At 59.0% G+C, this 16,479-nt stretch overlaps 9 protein-coding genes across 9 annotated transcripts; 6 read left to right on the forward strand and 3 right to left on the reverse strand.

Moving 5' to 3' along the window:
• The first annotated feature begins 1,696 nt into the window (after positions 1–1,696).
• On the forward strand, positions 1,697–3,072 carry BDZ90DRAFT_68388 (hypothetical protein). The gene has a single exon (XM_025509776.1). The coding sequence runs from the start codon at positions 1,867–1,869 to the stop codon at positions 3,013–3,015; it is 1,149 nt and encodes a 382-aa protein (XP_025360177.1). The 5' UTR covers positions 1,697–1,866; the 3' UTR covers positions 3,016–3,072.
• A 56-nt stretch (positions 3,073–3,128) lies between these two features.
• On the reverse strand, positions 3,129–4,202 carry BDZ90DRAFT_223067 (hypothetical protein; the record flags this gene model as incomplete). The annotated part of the gene is made up of 2 exons (XM_025504555.1): positions 3,129–3,329; positions 3,429–4,202. 2 exons carry the CDS (start codon positions 4,200–4,202, stop codon positions 3,129–3,131), a joined length of 975 nt encoding a protein of 324 aa, XP_025360178.1.
• Positions 4,203–4,407: 205 nt separating this feature from the next.
• On the forward strand, positions 4,408–6,028 carry BDZ90DRAFT_234011 (hypothetical protein). Its single transcript, XM_025506863.1, has one exon. The coding sequence runs from the start codon at positions 4,580–4,582 to the stop codon at positions 5,921–5,923; it is 1,344 nt and encodes a 447-aa protein (XP_025360179.1). The 5' UTR covers positions 4,408–4,579; the 3' UTR covers positions 5,924–6,028.
• Positions 6,029–6,265: 237 nt separating this feature from the next.
• On the forward strand, positions 6,266–7,845 carry BDZ90DRAFT_281389 (hypothetical protein; the record flags this gene model as incomplete). Its single annotated transcript, XM_025509357.1, has 3 exons — positions 6,266–6,515; positions 6,585–6,865; positions 6,947–7,845. 3 exons carry the CDS (start codon positions 6,266–6,268, stop codon positions 7,754–7,756), a joined length of 1,341 nt encoding a protein of 446 aa, XP_025360180.1. The 3' UTR covers positions 7,757–7,845.
• A 543-nt stretch (positions 7,846–8,388) lies between these two features.
• Positions 8,389–9,631, forward strand: BDZ90DRAFT_262216 (hypothetical protein; the record flags this gene model as incomplete). The annotated part of the gene is made up of 2 exons (XM_025508460.1): positions 8,389–9,069; positions 9,140–9,631. 2 exons carry the CDS (start codon positions 8,389–8,391, stop codon positions 9,629–9,631), a joined length of 1,173 nt encoding a protein of 390 aa, XP_025360181.1.
• A 104-nt stretch (positions 9,632–9,735) lies between these two features.
• On the reverse strand, positions 9,736–11,101 carry BDZ90DRAFT_255324 (hypothetical protein). Its single transcript, XM_025507848.1, has 2 exons — positions 10,564–11,101; positions 9,736–10,495 (listed from the first exon to the last, which is right to left on the reverse strand). The coding sequence occupies exons 1-2, from the start codon at positions 11,016–11,018 to the stop codon at positions 9,793–9,795; spliced, it is 1,158 nt and encodes a 385-aa protein (XP_025360182.1). The 5' UTR covers positions 11,019–11,101; the 3' UTR covers positions 9,736–9,792.
• A 198-nt stretch (positions 11,102–11,299) lies between these two features.
• On the forward strand, positions 11,300–12,668 carry BDZ90DRAFT_234015 (hypothetical protein). Its single transcript, XM_025506864.1, has 3 exons — positions 11,300–11,422; positions 11,506–11,985; positions 12,072–12,668. The coding sequence occupies exons 1-3, from the start codon at positions 11,413–11,415 to the stop codon at positions 12,539–12,541; spliced, it is 960 nt and encodes a 319-aa protein (XP_025360183.1). The 5' UTR covers positions 11,300–11,412; the 3' UTR covers positions 12,542–12,668.
• A 5-nt stretch (positions 12,669–12,673) lies between these two features.
• On the reverse strand, positions 12,674–14,390 carry BDZ90DRAFT_223225 (PLP-dependent transferase; the record flags this gene model as incomplete). The annotated part of the gene is made up of 4 exons (XM_025504567.1): positions 12,674–13,255; positions 13,335–13,767; positions 13,841–14,065; positions 14,155–14,390. 4 exons carry the CDS (start codon positions 14,388–14,390, stop codon positions 12,674–12,676), a joined length of 1,476 nt encoding a protein of 491 aa, XP_025360184.1.
• A 276-nt stretch (positions 14,391–14,666) lies between these two features.
• Positions 14,667–16,235, forward strand: BDZ90DRAFT_255328 (Phosphotyrosyl phosphatase activator). Its single transcript, XM_025507849.1, has one exon. It carries the CDS (start codon positions 14,691–14,693, stop codon positions 16,101–16,103), a length of 1,413 nt encoding a protein of 470 aa, XP_025360185.1. The 5' UTR covers positions 14,667–14,690; the 3' UTR covers positions 16,104–16,235.
• The last annotated feature ends 244 nt before the right edge of the window (positions 16,236–16,479 follow it).

A 16,479-nucleotide genomic window follows, 5' to 3' on the forward strand; every position in this document is an offset into this window, starting at 1 on the left:
CTCGAGCTTGACACTTGAGCTTGACCTCGGACGCTAGACGTGGAGTGGACCGAAACCGGGCCAACTGCAAGCCCACACAAGAGCCACACGCCAAGACCCAACACATGTGCACCCTCGCACCGCACATTGGCCTGGTTTTCACTCTCCACGTCGTTTGGGCGTTCCGACTCCAGCTAGCTAGTCGCAATTCTCACGCAAGATGGCTGCTGATTCGTGAGAAATTGAAGAGGCGAGCAAAGCCACACCCTATGCGATCGCATGATGAAACGAGAAGACGACCTCCTCATCCTGCGCAAGGTGAGACCAATCACTGCAAGGGCGAGGAAGTAGCAATAGAAGCCGTGCGACGGGCGACCCATAGCACTCACAAGATCGCCATTTTATGCGCCGTTGCCGTCGTCTTTGGTTCGGTGGACGCAGCTCAGCTCGCCCGAAGCGCTGGTTTGGGTGATCGTCTGACGAGCGAGCTCGGACTCAGGTACGATGAGCGGTGCGAGAAAGAAGGATATGGCGGCGTCGACTCCGACATCGCGAGAAATGGGCCAGGCTCGCGTTCTCCTCCACGACTCTTCTCACACGCACTCTAATCTCGAGGAGCGAGCAGCGAGCCATCTAGCCATCGTCGGTTGAGCGGACGACGGAGCGGCCGATTGGGCGGACTTCTCACGAAGCGTAGCGGGATCTCGTCCATGCCAACATTGCCCTGGCTCTTCACGAAGCCCCCAGCTCCGCGAGCGTGCGCGCTGAGCGCTTGAATTCGTAGCTCTTCCAAACTCAAATGATACACGACAGCGATGCAACGACGACGACGTGTCGCATCGACTGCGGGTCGCACTGACATAGGCGTATTTGCTTGCTTGCTACTCGATCAACGACGATCACCGCGGTGATCAACTTGACGGCTGCTGTGCTCTGCGCTGCGCCCACCTACTCCTCGCAACCTGCGTCAAGCCCTCTGCCAATGGCACTTGACGGAAGACCCGGCGGGGCATTAGCGTTTGCTGAGCTCGGACACTCGGAAACAAGCTCGGGGTCGAGACTGCTGGCTGCACAAGCGCGCAGACACGCACAGCCGCCACCCTGTCATTCGCTCACAGCCATCATGATCTTTCGTCAACACTTCGTCTCACCCGCTGTGGTCTTCGCCTTGCGTCTGGCCCTGCATCTTGCGCTTGCGCCCTCGCCTTTGCGGCCACTATGGCCACCTTGCCTTTGCCTGCAGCCTTGACCCGCCTGCCTGGATCTCCCGCCCGCCCGCCCGCCGACTCCTCGCGCCTCACGTCCGGCGCTTACTGATAGACAGTTGTCACTTCAGTCAATGCTCGTCGATCGTGTTCATGTTCGGGCCCCGTCAATTTGCGGCTCCTCGTGCTCGTGCTCGTGCTCGTGCTCGTGCGTCGAGAGAGCTGAGTTCTGCGACCACGACGATCTGGGGCTCAGTCTACCCGCCGGACGCCCGTCGCTCGCAGCTGAAGCTGAATTGTGGTCCCTCGTTTAATGCACGCACAGACACACGCACATCTTGAGGCAAGGCGAGGTCACCCACTGTCGTCGAGGACCCTTGAATGTGTCGTCGAGAAGTCCGAGGGAGTGGGTCGATACAGAATCGAGCCAGCATGAGTTGCTCTGCCCTCTGCGCTAATGATGCGGTTGCGCTTGAACATCGAAGAGGGTCCAGTGTGAGCGAGAGACACAAGCTCGGTCGCTCTCGCAGAGAGTTGATAGAAAGAAGCAGAGAAGGCCTTCCCGTTCGAAATCAAAAAACGCCCACATCCCTGACCCTAATCGTATTCATTGCACTCCTCGTCATTTCTCATCCTTTCCTCGATCATTGGGCACCCTTCATTACCACGGGCCTCCATCGCCATGGATATGCGTTACTCCTCTTCGTCATCCTCCTCGACATCCGCCGCGTCCACTTGCTCCTCATTCTCCTCACCGACAACTCCGCACACTATGTCCTCGTCTGGCACCTCATATCGTCCACTTCGTTCGTCCTGCCCATCAGGCGACAAGCTTCTGCCCTCTCGCCGCGACTTGGCCGCGTCTCGCAAGCTGAGTCTCCAAGAAGCGCAGGATGCCCTCGACGAGGGGCTGCAACTCTTTCTCGGAGCTCGAGTTGCTCCTACGACGCACACGTACCCGGACACGTACCTCCTCAACGACTTGCGCGAATGGCAGCAGCAAAGCAGGCCGCAGTGGACGGTCAAGAATCCCTTTGGCCAGCCAGTAGATGATGACGGTTGCGATACTCGCGATGACTTCGACGAGTCCAGCATCGGCGACGACAGCAGCGTCATTCCGCCATCACAATACAGCAGCAGCGACACGTCGAGGCGCAACTCACGCTTCCCCTTCGACAGTGACTCGCGCTGCCCCAACGTACCACCTCAGACAGCCCCTGCCTCGTGCGCCATGCTTCCTTCCCTCTCCGCTCCACCTGCCCCATCGTCATCCTCGTCATCGAGCAGCGTTCGTGATGCAGCTCGTGCCCTCTTTGCCCTCTCTTCCGCTGAGCGCGCAGAGGCCATCGAGTTGGCGTCCCAATGGAAGCGTGAGGAGACACGCATGGGGAGGAGAAGCTTCGCGATCAAGTCGCCGCCAAAGACTACGCAACTAGCACCTGCGCAGCCATCAGCCATGTCGTCACCGCCGCGACGCCAACGCAAGAGCGACACGGTACCGCTGCCACTGCTTCGCATCTCTCCGCCAAGGCCGAGGCCGAGCCCACCTACGAAACCCGCGACATCGTCTGCCGCCGAGGCGGTACGCTTGGCTCCTTGTCCCCCAGCCGCAACAGATGAGCGCAAGGGTGTACGCACGGCCTCTGCGCTGGACTCGGTCGCCAATGAGCTGGCCCTCATGTCGGAAATGGCGCGCGAGGAGACCTTAGCGCCGCAGCCAGCGACCGTGCGGAGAAGATCGGCGGAGACGCGCAGCAGCAGCAACAGTAGCCGCGAAAGGCGTCCGAGTATCGGTGGTGTGGCGGCGGCGATGATGTCTGTGCAGGTGTGACAAGTAGGATTGGAGAGCCGATCGCTGATCAAGGGCTGAGAATGATCGCGCTCCCTCAATGTAGAATGTCACCGTGCAAATACTCCTCTATCTTCATGCCGACGCCTGATTGACTAGCTGTTGAACAGGCGTGTGTGAAGGACGTCGTGCCGCGCTTGTACGATGTCTCCTAGCGGCCAGGTATTAGCCGGCGCGCGAAAATCCCGCTCTCCGCGGTCCTCCTCTTCTTGGCCCCAAGCTCCTTCGTCGTCCCAGTTCCAGTCCTGCGCGAAGGGATTGGCTGCGGGTGTGCTCTCTGATCTCGCCGTTGCCTTCTTGTCCACCTCGACGATGCTGTCTGATACCTCATGCCCTCCAGAATCGATTGCCACGAGCCCAGTAGTCGCCACTCTTGACCAGTCCCTTTCCCCTACTACGTCTCTCACGACCTCTCTGACCTCATGCAACAACAAGGAATGCGCTGCGTATGGTCCGAGGGTATTGAGGCGAATACTGCTCGACAAGACGGTCCTTGCCTGCAAGAAGAGGTGAAGCGATAGCGTCGCATCGATGCCCATGCCGAGCGCGGCGGTGAAGATGCCCCAGCAGATGGACAAGTGGCCATGCGGCGCCGTATCGCGAGTAGAAGAGGCGCGGACCTTGCGCTTGTACTCATCGATCAACTCTTGCGCAGGGCTGGGGTTGGGCAGGGGTGGTGCGAAGGATTTGGAGTAGAGGATAAGGAGGGCCATTCCTTGTGCTTTGGAGGCGCGGCGTAGCACATGATTCGGGGAGAAGGCATGGTACGCCGCATCGAGGGTTATGAGCGAGTACAGCGCGGTGGAACAATCGTCGTCGCTGGGCTCGTCTTGGGCGAGGTGGGCGGTGACGAGGCGATGGGCATCAAGCAAAAAGGGCAGCGCACTTCTTGCATATGACTGAAGCGAGTGCCTTACAAAGTTGATGGTGGCTATAGCTGTGCGATCCCTGCTCGTTGATGGCACAGCTGTGGATGCCGACGCCGCGATGCTGCTCTCCTGCCGTAGAAAGCCATGCACTCCGTACGACTCTAAGCCGGACGAAGCAACGAACCCGCCCGTGGGCAGATTGGAGTCGCTCAGCAGGCTGAGCAAGTAAGCCTCGTCAAAGCTTTGACGTTCTGCCACTGACGCCGAAGAGCGGGCTACGGTAGCACCCCTGAACCTCATATCTGTACCGTACGAGTCGCCTCGCCTCGCCTCGCCTTGCACTCGTCTTAGCCTTGTCGAGCTGGGTGTTGGTTGAAGCAAAGAAGGCAGTCAGTCACGCTTTGCCGCCGATGCCGCCGCTTCTTCCGCTCGAGCGGGTGGCTCCCTCCGAAGAGTGGAGTGGCGGAGCGCCTTTCAAAAGCCGCACCTGTTCGCGACACCCAGACTTCAAGTTCGAAGAGACGCCACATCCCACGCCCAGCGGCACTTAGCTTCCTTTTGCTCCCTCATCATCTTTGATATCCTACGCTCGTTAATTCCAGTGGTCACCTCTTCTTCACCCCTCTTCTTCTTCGCTGCTCTCCTCCCTCTTTTCAATACTCTCTCGTCCGCCCGCCATGTCAGCGTCCGTGTCTCCTGCGGACAACGTCACGCACGCCGGCTCCAAAGGCAAGCAACCAGTTGATCCGCTTCGCGAGCCACGTCGCTCAATACGCCGTCGCCCCTTTGAGTCCACTCTCGCCTCGCATGACCCACACCTTCCCCACGAGAAGTGGTACAAGCGCGCAGAGGCACCTCGCAACCTAGCCTTTGCAGCTCCCTATCCTTCTTCAGGGGTCGTCCTCACTCAGCCCTCAAGGTGGAGGGACTGGCTCATCCCCGGCCCCATTGCGTTGGGAAGGGGCCAGTTTTGGTACCTCCTCATCGGTCAGTCCCTCATCGCCGCCGTCATCTCAGGCGCAATCAACTTTGGCGTAGCGTGCGCGACGTACAATCACTATGATCCTGCTGTCACGCCCATCTATTTCTGGAAGTGGTTCCCCGTACCCCTCGCGGGCGACATGGGCGTCACCATTATCGTTCAGCAGATCTTCTCCATGATCATCACCTCGACTTTGGTCCATAACGATCTCTCCAAGGGGCCAGTAGCCCCGCTCAGGCGGCCCTGGCCCCCACTTATGCATTTGCCTGCTACGCCGAATGCACAAGGCAGTTGGCTGGGGGTGAGAATCAAGAGCGACGTGAAAGAGGGGGAGACTCTCTATATGGGCAAGGCAGAGAGGAGCGGACTGGTGGGTAGATATGGCTGGTGGCTTATGCGCTCGATGTTCATGGGCTCGGAGCGCAATGACCTCCTTGCCCCCGGAATCACCTACCGACAACGGTTCGAGCGCTTGCTCTGGACGGCTTTCCAGGGGTTCTGCATTTGCCTCGCCACCTGGTGGTGGTACTGGCCTATCTCCATCGCTATCCTTGCGCCAATCTACGCCGGTCGCAATATTGCTGGCGGTTTCATTCCAGCCCTGATCAAGCTGATATACGGGGCGGTGCTTTCCCTGCTTACCAACCCGATCATGGCCCTCCTCGCGATGGGAGCCGAGTCCAGTGTCAGGAGAGGATACCCTGAATTGGAGATCTGGCGCCCATTCGGCGGGGAGGAGGACTACGACGCATGGTTGGCGGAGCAAGGGCTCACGCCCGCGGACGTTGAGATTGGTCCGGGTGGCATCGCAAGAAGGGTCAAGGTTGGTGGCGAGGCCGGAGGAGCATCGCAAACAGCTCAATTTCAAGAAGTGGAGACTACGACGGCGCCTTCGCAAGCGCAAGCGGCGCCAGCCTTGGGCGTATCCACCGCCTCCTCACGCACTCTAGCAGCCTCAGCAGCCCCGACGCCGGGCACCAAGACGAACGGCGCTGTCAGTCCAAAAACGATAGAGGAGGGCCAAGGGGCCCATGATTGAGTAGAGTAGATGGACCCGCAACGTCGATTGTAGATACCGTATGACATAGCTCGCAGTCGCTTCGCCGCTCGCTGTTTTGTTTAATTCGATACATTTCTCCTCGCCTGCAGCGTGAGTGAGCGGGAGGGATGGAGCGTGTTGGTTGAGCGAGGTCGGCCCTGGTCCGTCGATCAACACATGAGCGGCGTTTGAAATTGCACCGCCAGTTCAATCCACTTTCCCACTACCCGCCGGTTGCTTTTGCTCTCACTTCCTTCACTCTTGATTCATTCGTCCATACCAAAGGCAGCTTACAAGTTTCGCTGCCTCATACATCTGTTTCTCTCCAGCCGCTCGACCGCTATGCCTCTCTTCAGTGGCGGGGGCGAGAGCTCACGTCGCAAGGGAGTCAAAAAGGCGCCTGGCGGCGAGGCCCCTAACATCGATTGGGCTGCATTGAGCCAGCAGACGGGATTCACTGATGCAGTGAGCGCTGCGATGGATGCATTGCAATCCGCTGCGGCGGCAGCGACGGATGGGGGAAGTCCTAACAGAAGAGGCAAGGCGAAGGGAAGACGCTCTGCTGCGGGCATGGAGAGGGACGGCGCATCCGGTGAGTAGCGTGAGCCCGAGTCGATACTCTCCTTGAGCTACTCTAATCCTTTGAGTGATCCTGCACCAGCCATCAACAACATCATTCGCACACTCTCGCGCGCATTCTTCTCCCTATCACCAAGCGCGCAACGCAATGCCCTGTGGGGTCTGCTAGTGGTAAGCATCCTCTACATCCCTGGCCTCTGGACACTCAAGGTGGCTCTGGCTGCGGCGTTGCTCCTCTTCAGACCGCTTGATGGAGCGTCTGGACTATCAGGTGGCAAGCGCGGTGGTGCATGGAAGGTGCCCAAGCAAAAGGATGCGAAGGGTCAATGGTTCTCCACGGATCCGCTGGTGGCTGCGATGCAGGTGAGTGAGAGGAGAGCCTGGACGAGTCAGCCCCTTGAGGCCTTGGAAGCTGACGGTACATTATGCTCTTCGTCTCCGCAGAGAATACCAGAGACAACGACATACGGCAATATTGGGAGTCCGGACCCCTCATCCTCGTCTCCCGACCTCCCAGCCTTCGCAGCTCCTCCTTCACCCTCCCCCGAGCTCGCCCCACGGCCGCAAGCCTCGCCTTCACCCCGGCCGCACGCGATACCTCCTCCGCCTCTACCAGCATCAGTCACTCTCCCGGACTCTGCATTTTTCAGTCCTCAGCTGCCTCCCTCATCGCCACGCCCCATGGTACCATCACTGAGCGAGCCGCAACTCCTTTCTGCCACGCCGAGGATGCCCTCCCAGCTGAATCGGCCGGTACGTCATCCGCTGGAGAGCATCGTGGGACGTCAACAGGCAACCTCTTCGCCACGCCCTGACCCGCACGTCACATCAAGCGAAATCATGCCTAACCCTCACGACCGTTCGCGGGCACGTCACGTCAGCTCTCCCTACCACAGCACCCACTCCCCGTCCGTAGACAGAAGAACACATCGTCTACCCTCCCTTCCCCCATCTCTCCCGCCTCCACCAGGCAACGATGAGCGCGGACCTCACGTGACGTCGGGAGAATGGCAACGTGGTCCTTCCGGCTCGTTTCATCGCATTGCTGTTGCGAAGAAGGCGTGGAAAAGGACGTTTAGTGGACCATCGAAGGGTTCAAGGCAGACAGAGCGCGAAGAGGAGCGGGAGAGACTGAGAACCGAGCAGGAGTATGAGTTTGAGAGGGCGATGCGGACGAAAGTGTTCGACGAGGATCGTGCTGATACGGGAGAGGGCGGGTGGGTCGATGAGTTTGGCAGGCCAATGAGCGGGTGAGCGGACGGGAAGCTTTACCGTTCAGGGGCTCATGCGAGCGAAAGCGGGGCTGACGCTCCCCACTGATAGTGATGTTATGTGTATGATACCACCTACCTTAGTAGCTACATTCAGTGCTCAGAGAGCGCTCCTCTCATCCAGCTGTGGCCCCCTCGGCCGGCGAGCTGAAAATCGCCTGGCTCGTGCGCTCTCCGGCAACCCGGCTGACAAGACACCGCTCTAGTGCCCATTTCCCACCGCTTTGAGTCGGTCAACTATCTTTGCTGTCTAACCATCACTCTTTCCCACTTTAGAGCGGTCTATTTCACCACACTGCGGCTCTGAATAGCTTATTGAGCTCGATGGCTAGAATCCCTGACTAGAACGTGTGGTAGCCCACCACCAACACAGCCTTTCGGCGTATCCCGGCTTCAGGGGGACGACCTTCGCGGACGGACGCAGCAACGGACGACGCCGGCCACGAGGTTGAAGGCTAGTTGGGTCCCTCGGCCAGATCTAATCTTATCGGAGCGCTAGCAGCCCTCAGTTGCGGCACCTTTTGACGCGCGAGGGGCACGACGCCTCCTCCCTGCCTTCAACACCGTCCGCTATCCCCATCTTGCCGCCACCACCACCCGTCACCAGCCAGCATCATGTTCTCGCCTCTACCCCTCTCCCAGCCCCACTTCCAGACATGTGGTCCTTCCGCCTCTACCTCTTCTCTTGCTCCGCGCTCAACTGCACCGACTCACTACGCGCCACACGGCTACTCGGGAGATGGATGGCGTCAAATGCTTCTTCCCATTCCTTCACACGTATCCGACCCCTACCAGTTTCTCGACGAGCTCCGCGCCCAGTGGGAAGAGGAGACGCGTAGGCTCAATTGGATCAGGAGGGAGAGACAAGATGGCAGTTCTATACCGCCGCACATGGTTGGGAAATGGGCAAGGATGCTGGAACTCCCCTGCGAGGTTTGGAGGGGTATTGCGAGAGAGGTCGTGAGGGAGGGGGAGGGAGCGACTTTGGCCCGCGTCTCCCGTGACTTCCAGCACCTCCTCACTCCACTCCTCCTGGCCTCCCCTCACCTTGCGTCGAGTGGCGACCTCGACTCGCTTCTCCTCTCCCTCACATCGTCCCCTTCGCGTATCCTGCTCATCTCCTCGCTCTCACTGCAGCTCACCTCGAGTGCTGATTGGGCAAAGGCGGAACAGCTTGGCAACACGCTGAAGGGAGGCGGAGCGGACATCAAAAGACTGAAGCTGAAGTGTGCAGGCAGTGATACGGGGAAAGCGAGAGAGCTCTTTGGGTGCTTCAGACCCGAGGAGTTTGAGTGGGTAAGTAAGCGCTACCGGTAAGGCTCGACGTCAATCGTGTGCTGATCACCTTTCGCCCTCACACGCGCAGACCACCTCCCCGTGCTGGCTTATTCGTCCCTCACGAGCATTTGCCGACCTCCTCACACCCTGGTGCACCCACTCGTCGACCTCAGCCTCAGCACCACCGCCTTGCTTGCTCACCCTTCGCCTGTCTGGCTTCTTCCTCGACGACCACTTCCTCGAAGCACTACTGGGCCTCGCCTCGTTAGAGAAGCTTGTGCTCTTTGGACGAACAGTGCAGAACATTCCCATCGGCGTTCTGCGGGGCTTATTGGGAGGCTCTGAGTGGGAGGCTACATGTGAGGCAGAGACGAAAGGTACCTCCCGGAGGCCAGATCAAGGTCGCCGTCAGCTCCACCTTACTGAGCTGAGCCTCGTCGACTTACCTCGAGGCTCTGCGCAGAGGATACTCGGCCAGGTAGAGGATCTGGTCTCGCCCTGCGGGAAAGCAGCGTGGCGTGGTATTACTCGCGCGTCATCCAAGGAGGGAAATGAGGATGTGATCCTCAGCAGGGCATGAAATGCAGGGGACACTGTACTTATACGGCTACCGTGATCGCTGCAGAGCAGAGCATGTGAGGCCTTCGATACACGAAGCTCAATCCTCAGCAGTACAATCAAGCGGCTCGTGATCAATCTTTTGCAACAGACCTGTCATTGCCTTCAATCTAGTGTCACCGTTTATAATCTCGCCTGCTCCTTCTTTGGCTTCGCCTTCAGCACACAAGCCTGCGTCATCGTCGCGACGGCTCTGAAGTCCTCTCCTTCTCCCATCTCCTCCCAAAGCACCCCCTCATTGTATGTCCTCTCAAAGGCGCTCTCTCTCGCCTTGATCTCCCGCAAGAACCATCCTTCCCTCTCACTCAAGCCAGGCTTTCCAAGCAGCGTATCCTCGCGGTGAAAGCGTATCGCAAAGTCGAGCGATGCGCACGCGGCTGCATCGTCGAGGAAGCGATTGGTGAAGCTCAATGGCGAGAAAGAGAGGGCTCCGTCGAGGAAGAAGACGATGAGGCTTGCACTCGCTGCAGCTTGGCTGATGGGCAGAGATCCCTCTTCTCTTGACTCTGTATCGACGAGGGATCCCCGAACCTTTGTCCAATCATACCCAACCCTCTCTGGCACCGGCCTGTCCTCCTGTCCGGTCTTTGCACGCTTGTGGGCACCCCACGCAGCAGGTTGCCAGATTCCCTCGGGTGGTAGCTTGGAGACTGTGTACGCATTCATTGCGCTGAACGTCTTCGCTACGGCGTCTGCGGCGGCTTGAGGCAATTCACCGCTGCGAGCGCGTTCTTGCATCCCTTGCGGTTCGCCGGTCAGGCGGGTGTGGTGAGTGAGCGTCCCCGCAGAGGGGACCAAGCGCGGCTGGAGGGAGTAGGTGAGGATGCTGCGCGAACAGCAGGGGTCCAATGTCAGCCAATCGTGCTCGTCTCGCGCTCGATTTGTACCACTCACGAATTGTCCCTGCCGTTGGCCGACCGCCGCATGAAGTCCACTAGGCCGATATTACAGGCGTTGAGCGCCCCACCCTCTTTGCCCGTCGGCTGATAGACTTTGACTTGCATCGTCTCAAACGTCCTGGTGCTCCTCAATGAGGTAACTTCGCAGATGAAGTGTGTCGAGCAGAGCGCCGGGCGAAGGTAGAGGCCCGAGGCTGAGTAGATTGTAAAGGGGCTGCTTGATGTAGAGGAGGCCGGGTGTTTGGCCTCGAGGTGTTGGAACGCCGCTGCGGTCAGCACGGCCAAGGCGCAGCCGCCATAGGCTATATCAGCCGTGTTGCCCATGCGAAAAGGGCGAGTGAGAGATTCGTACCATGCTGAGCCGGACGGGGCTGAGCTGGTTGCAGAGGGCGTGTAGGGGCGGAGACGGATGACATCCAGAGAGCGATTCTTCTCCTCGGGCATGGCCATGCTGATCGAGGCAGACGATGAGCGTACGACTAGCGATGGTCTTCAGCTTTCCCTCTCGCAGTAATGTAATAGCAAGGTGGAGAAGGAACAACCGGCTCATCGCACCTTGTACCGGCTTCCCGGTCGGTACGTCGGTCCCGCAGGTCCGACCGAGTCCAAGGATGCATCCCAGCGAAAGCGCGGATTGTTGGAAGTTCCGAAAGTCCGTCGGTCCGCGAGATCTGTCAGGTCGAGGAAAAAGTTGAGATTGACGCAAAGCCAAGCAAGCCACACACAATCGCTTGCACGATACGGAGCAAGTAAAGGTCGGGAGAGCCATTTGTTGGGGTCTTTGACATGGCGTGGTGGAAAGAAACGGCCGAGGACCCTTCTGCGCATTGACAATTCGCCGGCGATGAGCAGCGGTGTGTAGAAGGAAAGGTTTCGCTCCTGATTTACTTCCTGTCTTTCTTACCACTCCATCCTCCCTCTTCGCCCATCATGGTAGGCGACCTCACTCCCCTCCAGATGGTCTTGCTCATCTTGAGCAGCACCTTCCTTTACACCTGGCGCTCCTCCCTCCCCCTCTCCTGGACACTCCGCATCATCTACATCAACCTGCGAGCACGCTATCTCGCCACTCCCTCCACCAAGACACCCTCTAAGATCACTCGATCCGAGCCGCATCTCCTCCTCTCTCGCCTCCCCGCACCGGGCACTGACATCTTCTCTGACGTCTTCACCTCGTCAACCTACGTAGCCACGATAGACGAGTGCGACTTCAATGGGCATCTCAGCAACAGCTCCTACGCCAAGAGACTGGACTTTGCTCGCTCCGAGTTCGCTGGGCAGCGTTTCCTTCGCGGTGGGATGGACGGAGCCTGGGTTGCTCTAGGCGGCACGAGCTTCAGATATCACAAGGAAATCCCAATCAATGGGACGTACAGGGTCAGGATGAGAATTAGGGCGTGGGACGAGAAGTGGTGTTGTGAGTGCGGCCGGTGCGGCATGCAGATGCCCGGGAATGGTAAACTGACCAGACTGCTCCCTCCTCCTCATCGCGGCCGCACACAGACATGGAATGCAACTTCGTGAGCAAGGACCGCAAGACGAGAAAGGAGGTCATCAACTGCACAGCCATTGCCAAGCTATGCGTCAAGGCCGGACGCAAGACTATCCCTCCCTGGCTCTTCTTCGCCCTCTGCGGCTATGCTCCCTCGACTTCCACCAACCCAAAGCACAACTGGGTCCACGCCGAGGACCTGCGTGTCCAACTCATGGCTGAGGCTCGTCGCAAGGCTGCATCGAAGAAGCGTGCCATCAAGCGTGACTCGTGGCTTCATGGAGGTGGGTACGGTAAGGCTGCAGGCGTCCTCACGGCTTACGTCCCCGTGGCAGGCGCGAGAGGTAGTGAGGTGGCCAAGGAGGCTGTCGGGGAGCGACCGGAGTGGATGGAGAAGAAGTGGTGGGATGTCGAGGGATGGGAGGAGCAAAGGGTCGAGGGACTCGAGAGCGTAGGCGAGATGGGCTTGACCCACTGCTAGGCTCGCAAGCGACCAGGTGGGACGCCAGGGCGAAGACGCGAACCGCATAGACTTAGAACATACCTGTTCATTGCTCCGACTAATCGACATTCTCTTCACGATCACCAGCGTCGCTTCTTCCTTGTCGGGCCGCTACGACCCCGAGCTTGGCGCCGCATGCACATTGTCGTGATGCTCGTCCTCCTTATGCGGCTTGTAGTTGGTACCAACGTCTGGATGCCCACTCTTCGCCTTCTTGATCAATCGCTCAATCCCATCAAGGCCACGATCTAGTTCCTCTAGAGGTGGGCCGAAGCTGAGCCTGACGAAAGCCTCGCACGGGCTGTCTACAATGTTGCGCCTTTTGCTCGGGTTGATGTCGAAGAAGATGCCAGGGGTGAGGCAAACTTTTTCCTTCAATGCTTCCTCGGCGAAAGTCAGACCTGAATTGATGGGAGGTGGAAGATCGGCGAGCGATACCCAGATGTAGAATGTGGCCTGGGGAGGAACTTTCACCTCCAGCCCCATTGAGGCCAGACGCTTGAGGCAGTGATCCCTCTTCATCCGGAAGTGCTTCTGTAGGGCGAGCCTGTCCTGCTTGCAGCGGTCGGCCGTCATCATTTGCAGGGCGAGGCATTGCATGGGATGGCTTGCCCCTCCTTCACTCCACGAACCTGCGGCAGCCAGGGCGCTCACGAGCTCCTTGGGACCTACGACCCAGCAGATGCGCCAGCCCTGCCGGCGAGCGAGAGGACGGACGCGAAGAAGCGTTCAGTGAGAGCGTCTCAAGCGGAAGGCCGGTAGGCCTACTCACCGGACATCGCCAGTTCTTCGTCAACCCATCGATCAGCACGATCGGGTCCTCATTGGGGTCCTCGACGTACTCAGCAGCAGAGATGGCACCACCCAACGGCCCCTCGTGGTCATACCAACTATAGAACTCGTCTGCAATGAGCGTTGCTCCCCTTCCCTTGAACACCTCGACCAGTCTCTGCAGCTCCTCTCCCCGCATCATTGTGCCCGTTGGGTTATTTGGATTGCTCATTAGCCAGCACGACAGACCGCGATCCTTTACTTCCTTGTCGATCTGCTCCGGTGTCACGCGGTACCCGTGAACTTCGTCCGTCTGATTGGGAATAGAGACGAATGAGTTGAAGGCGCCGAGAGTGTTCTCGTAGGCCGAGTATACGGGAACAGAGTAGCCTACGTTGATCTTGCCTAGGCAGGCGGCAATGCGGGAGAGGCCGCTGTGGACGGTGAGGTGGGGGAAGGAGGGCATGGTCAGCTCCTGCTGATGCTGCTGCCATAGCGGGTACTCACGCTCTCCCGCCTGGTACGATACAGATGTTCTCGGCACCGTACTTCTTCTTGTTGCCCTGCCTGAACTCCCGGTTGTAGTAGTCGGCCACCGCCTCGCGCAACGGCTTGTAACCCGCAGTAGGGGCGTACTCGTGAATGCCCTCGCCAAATTCCTCGAAGTTCAGAGAAGTAGGCTTCGGTGTGGCGCCAGGGATATGGCCGACTTCAGGAGCGCCCTGACCGAGACTGGGTGAGCGAGTGCGGGGTCGTGTGAGCGCCGAAGCTCTGAGCTGGGCTTGGTAAGTCGCGCCGTCGCACTGCACCGCTGCACTCACTTGGACCATTCTGGGTTGCCATAATAATATCCATTGGCCATGGCTCGATCCATGATGTAGATGACTCCGGTGGCTGGCCCAACCTCTATGCCTGGCACCTTGTGCGGCGGCTTGACATGGCCGGCTACGGAGCTGTTGTGCGACTTGTGAGTGCGAAACAGCTGGTGAGCCTCGTGGTGCGATTCATGGCTGCCATCACCCTTCTTGGCTTTCTTGTGGGTGTGGTGGTGGGACATTCTGCGGGCGATGGATGGAGTCCAAGGTGTAGATGAGATGGGGATGGGAAGGGGAAGAAAGGAAACAGCGGCGGGATACAGACTTGTTTGTGCCTTGTCGGCTGTGGGGATCGCGGTTGCACTCTGGCCGGCCGGCGGCACACGGACCCTAAGACACGTCTTCAAGTGGAGCATCGAGCATCGAGCGGCAAAAGAGGCAGCGACTTCGGCAGGCCCGCCGCCTAGACGGAGCTCCGCCTTGACGCCGCTCCGCACTTGAACTTTTGTTTCTTCCACCAACACACACATTCACGACCGCCCATGCCGCCACCTAGCGAAGCCACGACTAGTGCACTGGCCGCACAGTCACTTCCTCCTCTGACCCCGATAGACGTCTCAAGAGCAAGTGAGGTCCAGCCGCCAGTCAAGCGCATACAGACAGAGGAAGACCTGGCTGCCTGGAAGGGCTCTGAGGCTCATCGCCAGGTGTCCCTCTTCGTTGCGAGACTAGGAGAGGCAGCGGTTGGCAAGGAGACCCAGTGGCCAGCAAAGAGGGGAGAGCAAGCATTGTCGGGTGTCCAAGCGGTCATTGCGCTGCTTGAGACACTCGATACGTGGACGCATGAGATTGAGCCAAAGAAGACTCCGCAGCGATTCGGCAACACGGCATTCAGAGATTGGGGAGCTAGGCTCGAGGAGCGCAGCGAAGATCTGCATCGCAGCCTTCTCTCGTCCCATCCACATCTTCACGCATTCGTACCCGAGCTCACGGCATACCTCTCAGATTCTTTCGGCTCCTTTGTCCGCATCGACTACGGCTCAGGACACGAAGTCAACTTCCTCGCCTGGCTTGCCTACCTGAGTCGGCTTGGCTTCTTCCACCAGTCCTCCGCTGCCTCATCATCGACATCATCATCGAACGAGCCTGTTGCACCGACGCCCGTAGAAGAACAGCTCGCTCTGCGCGTCTTCCCTCTGTATCTGCAGGTAGTTTGGGGACTGCAAGATCGCTATGCCTTGGAGCCCGCAGGCAGCCACGGAGTCTGGGGTCTCGACGATTATCAATTCGTTCCCTACATCATCGGAGCAGCACAGCTACGCCTCGAGCTGGCGTACAAGCCTTCCAGCTTTTCCCAGCCATCCCACAAACCACCTCGCCGCCTTAAAGCCGCCGAGCTCCTTACTTTCCTCCCCACCTCATCATCGCGCGATTTATCTTCGCCACCGCCATATCCTAACCTCTTCACAAGCTCAATAGCCCGCATTCACTCCCTCAAGACTGGACCGTTCTTTGAGCATTCACCCTTGCTGAGCGACATTGCCTCGAGCGTACCGAACTGGAAAAAAGTGCACGGAGGCATGGTCAAGATGTGGGATAATGAGGTCATGGGAAAGAGACCAGTGGTACAACATTTCGTTTTTGGAGCGGTTGGATATACTTGGGAGGGAAACGCCAGAGCGACTGGGCCAGAGGGCGCCAAGACGACGAAGCCGGTAGCAGGTGGGGTGCCTGCGATGACGGCAACGATGGCGCCAACGGCTGCTCCTAGTCGCTCCATGCCGCCACCGATAATGGCGCCGTGGGCTCGGGGAGGAGCAACAGGCATGCCTGCTGCGTCGCCGGCGCCGTCATCATCATTAGGTCCGCGAGTCGCAGCAGAAAGAGTAACGGGCGAGGCGGCTCGAACCCCCACTGGCATGCCGCCGGTCACGAAGGCGCCGTGGGCAAAGTAGATTTCTTCAATACCCAACACGATTTCTCCCAGAGCTTGTGACGTTCTTCACTGCCTCTTATTGCATACTTGCTTGCTTGCTTTACTGTTCTGTCAAACCTTGACTCGGCCATCTCATCTGGTGCTGCGCGAGCACGTCAATGCAGAGTGAGCGAGTGGTTGAGTCAAGCAGTCAGACGGAGCGGACCAGGCGGGAGGCGGCAGGCGAGACGAGGCTGCCGCCCTCTGGTCGCTGGCCCGCTCGCTGCAGGCGGGCAAGGCAGCCCCCTCCATCCACTTCCCTCCTTCCTTCGTCCCAGCCCCTCACTCCGCTACCTGATACGATCTCATCGCATCACAAACACCCCTCCATTCCTTTCTTACGGATCGAGTGACCC

This window comes from Jaminaea rosea, assembly GCF_003144245.1.
Source record: "Jaminaea rosea strain MCA 5214 unplaced genomic scaffold BDZ90scaffold_14, whole genome shotgun sequence".
Classification (NCBI taxonomy): Eukaryota; Fungi; Basidiomycota; class Exobasidiomycetes; order Microstromatales; genus Jaminaea; species Jaminaea rosea.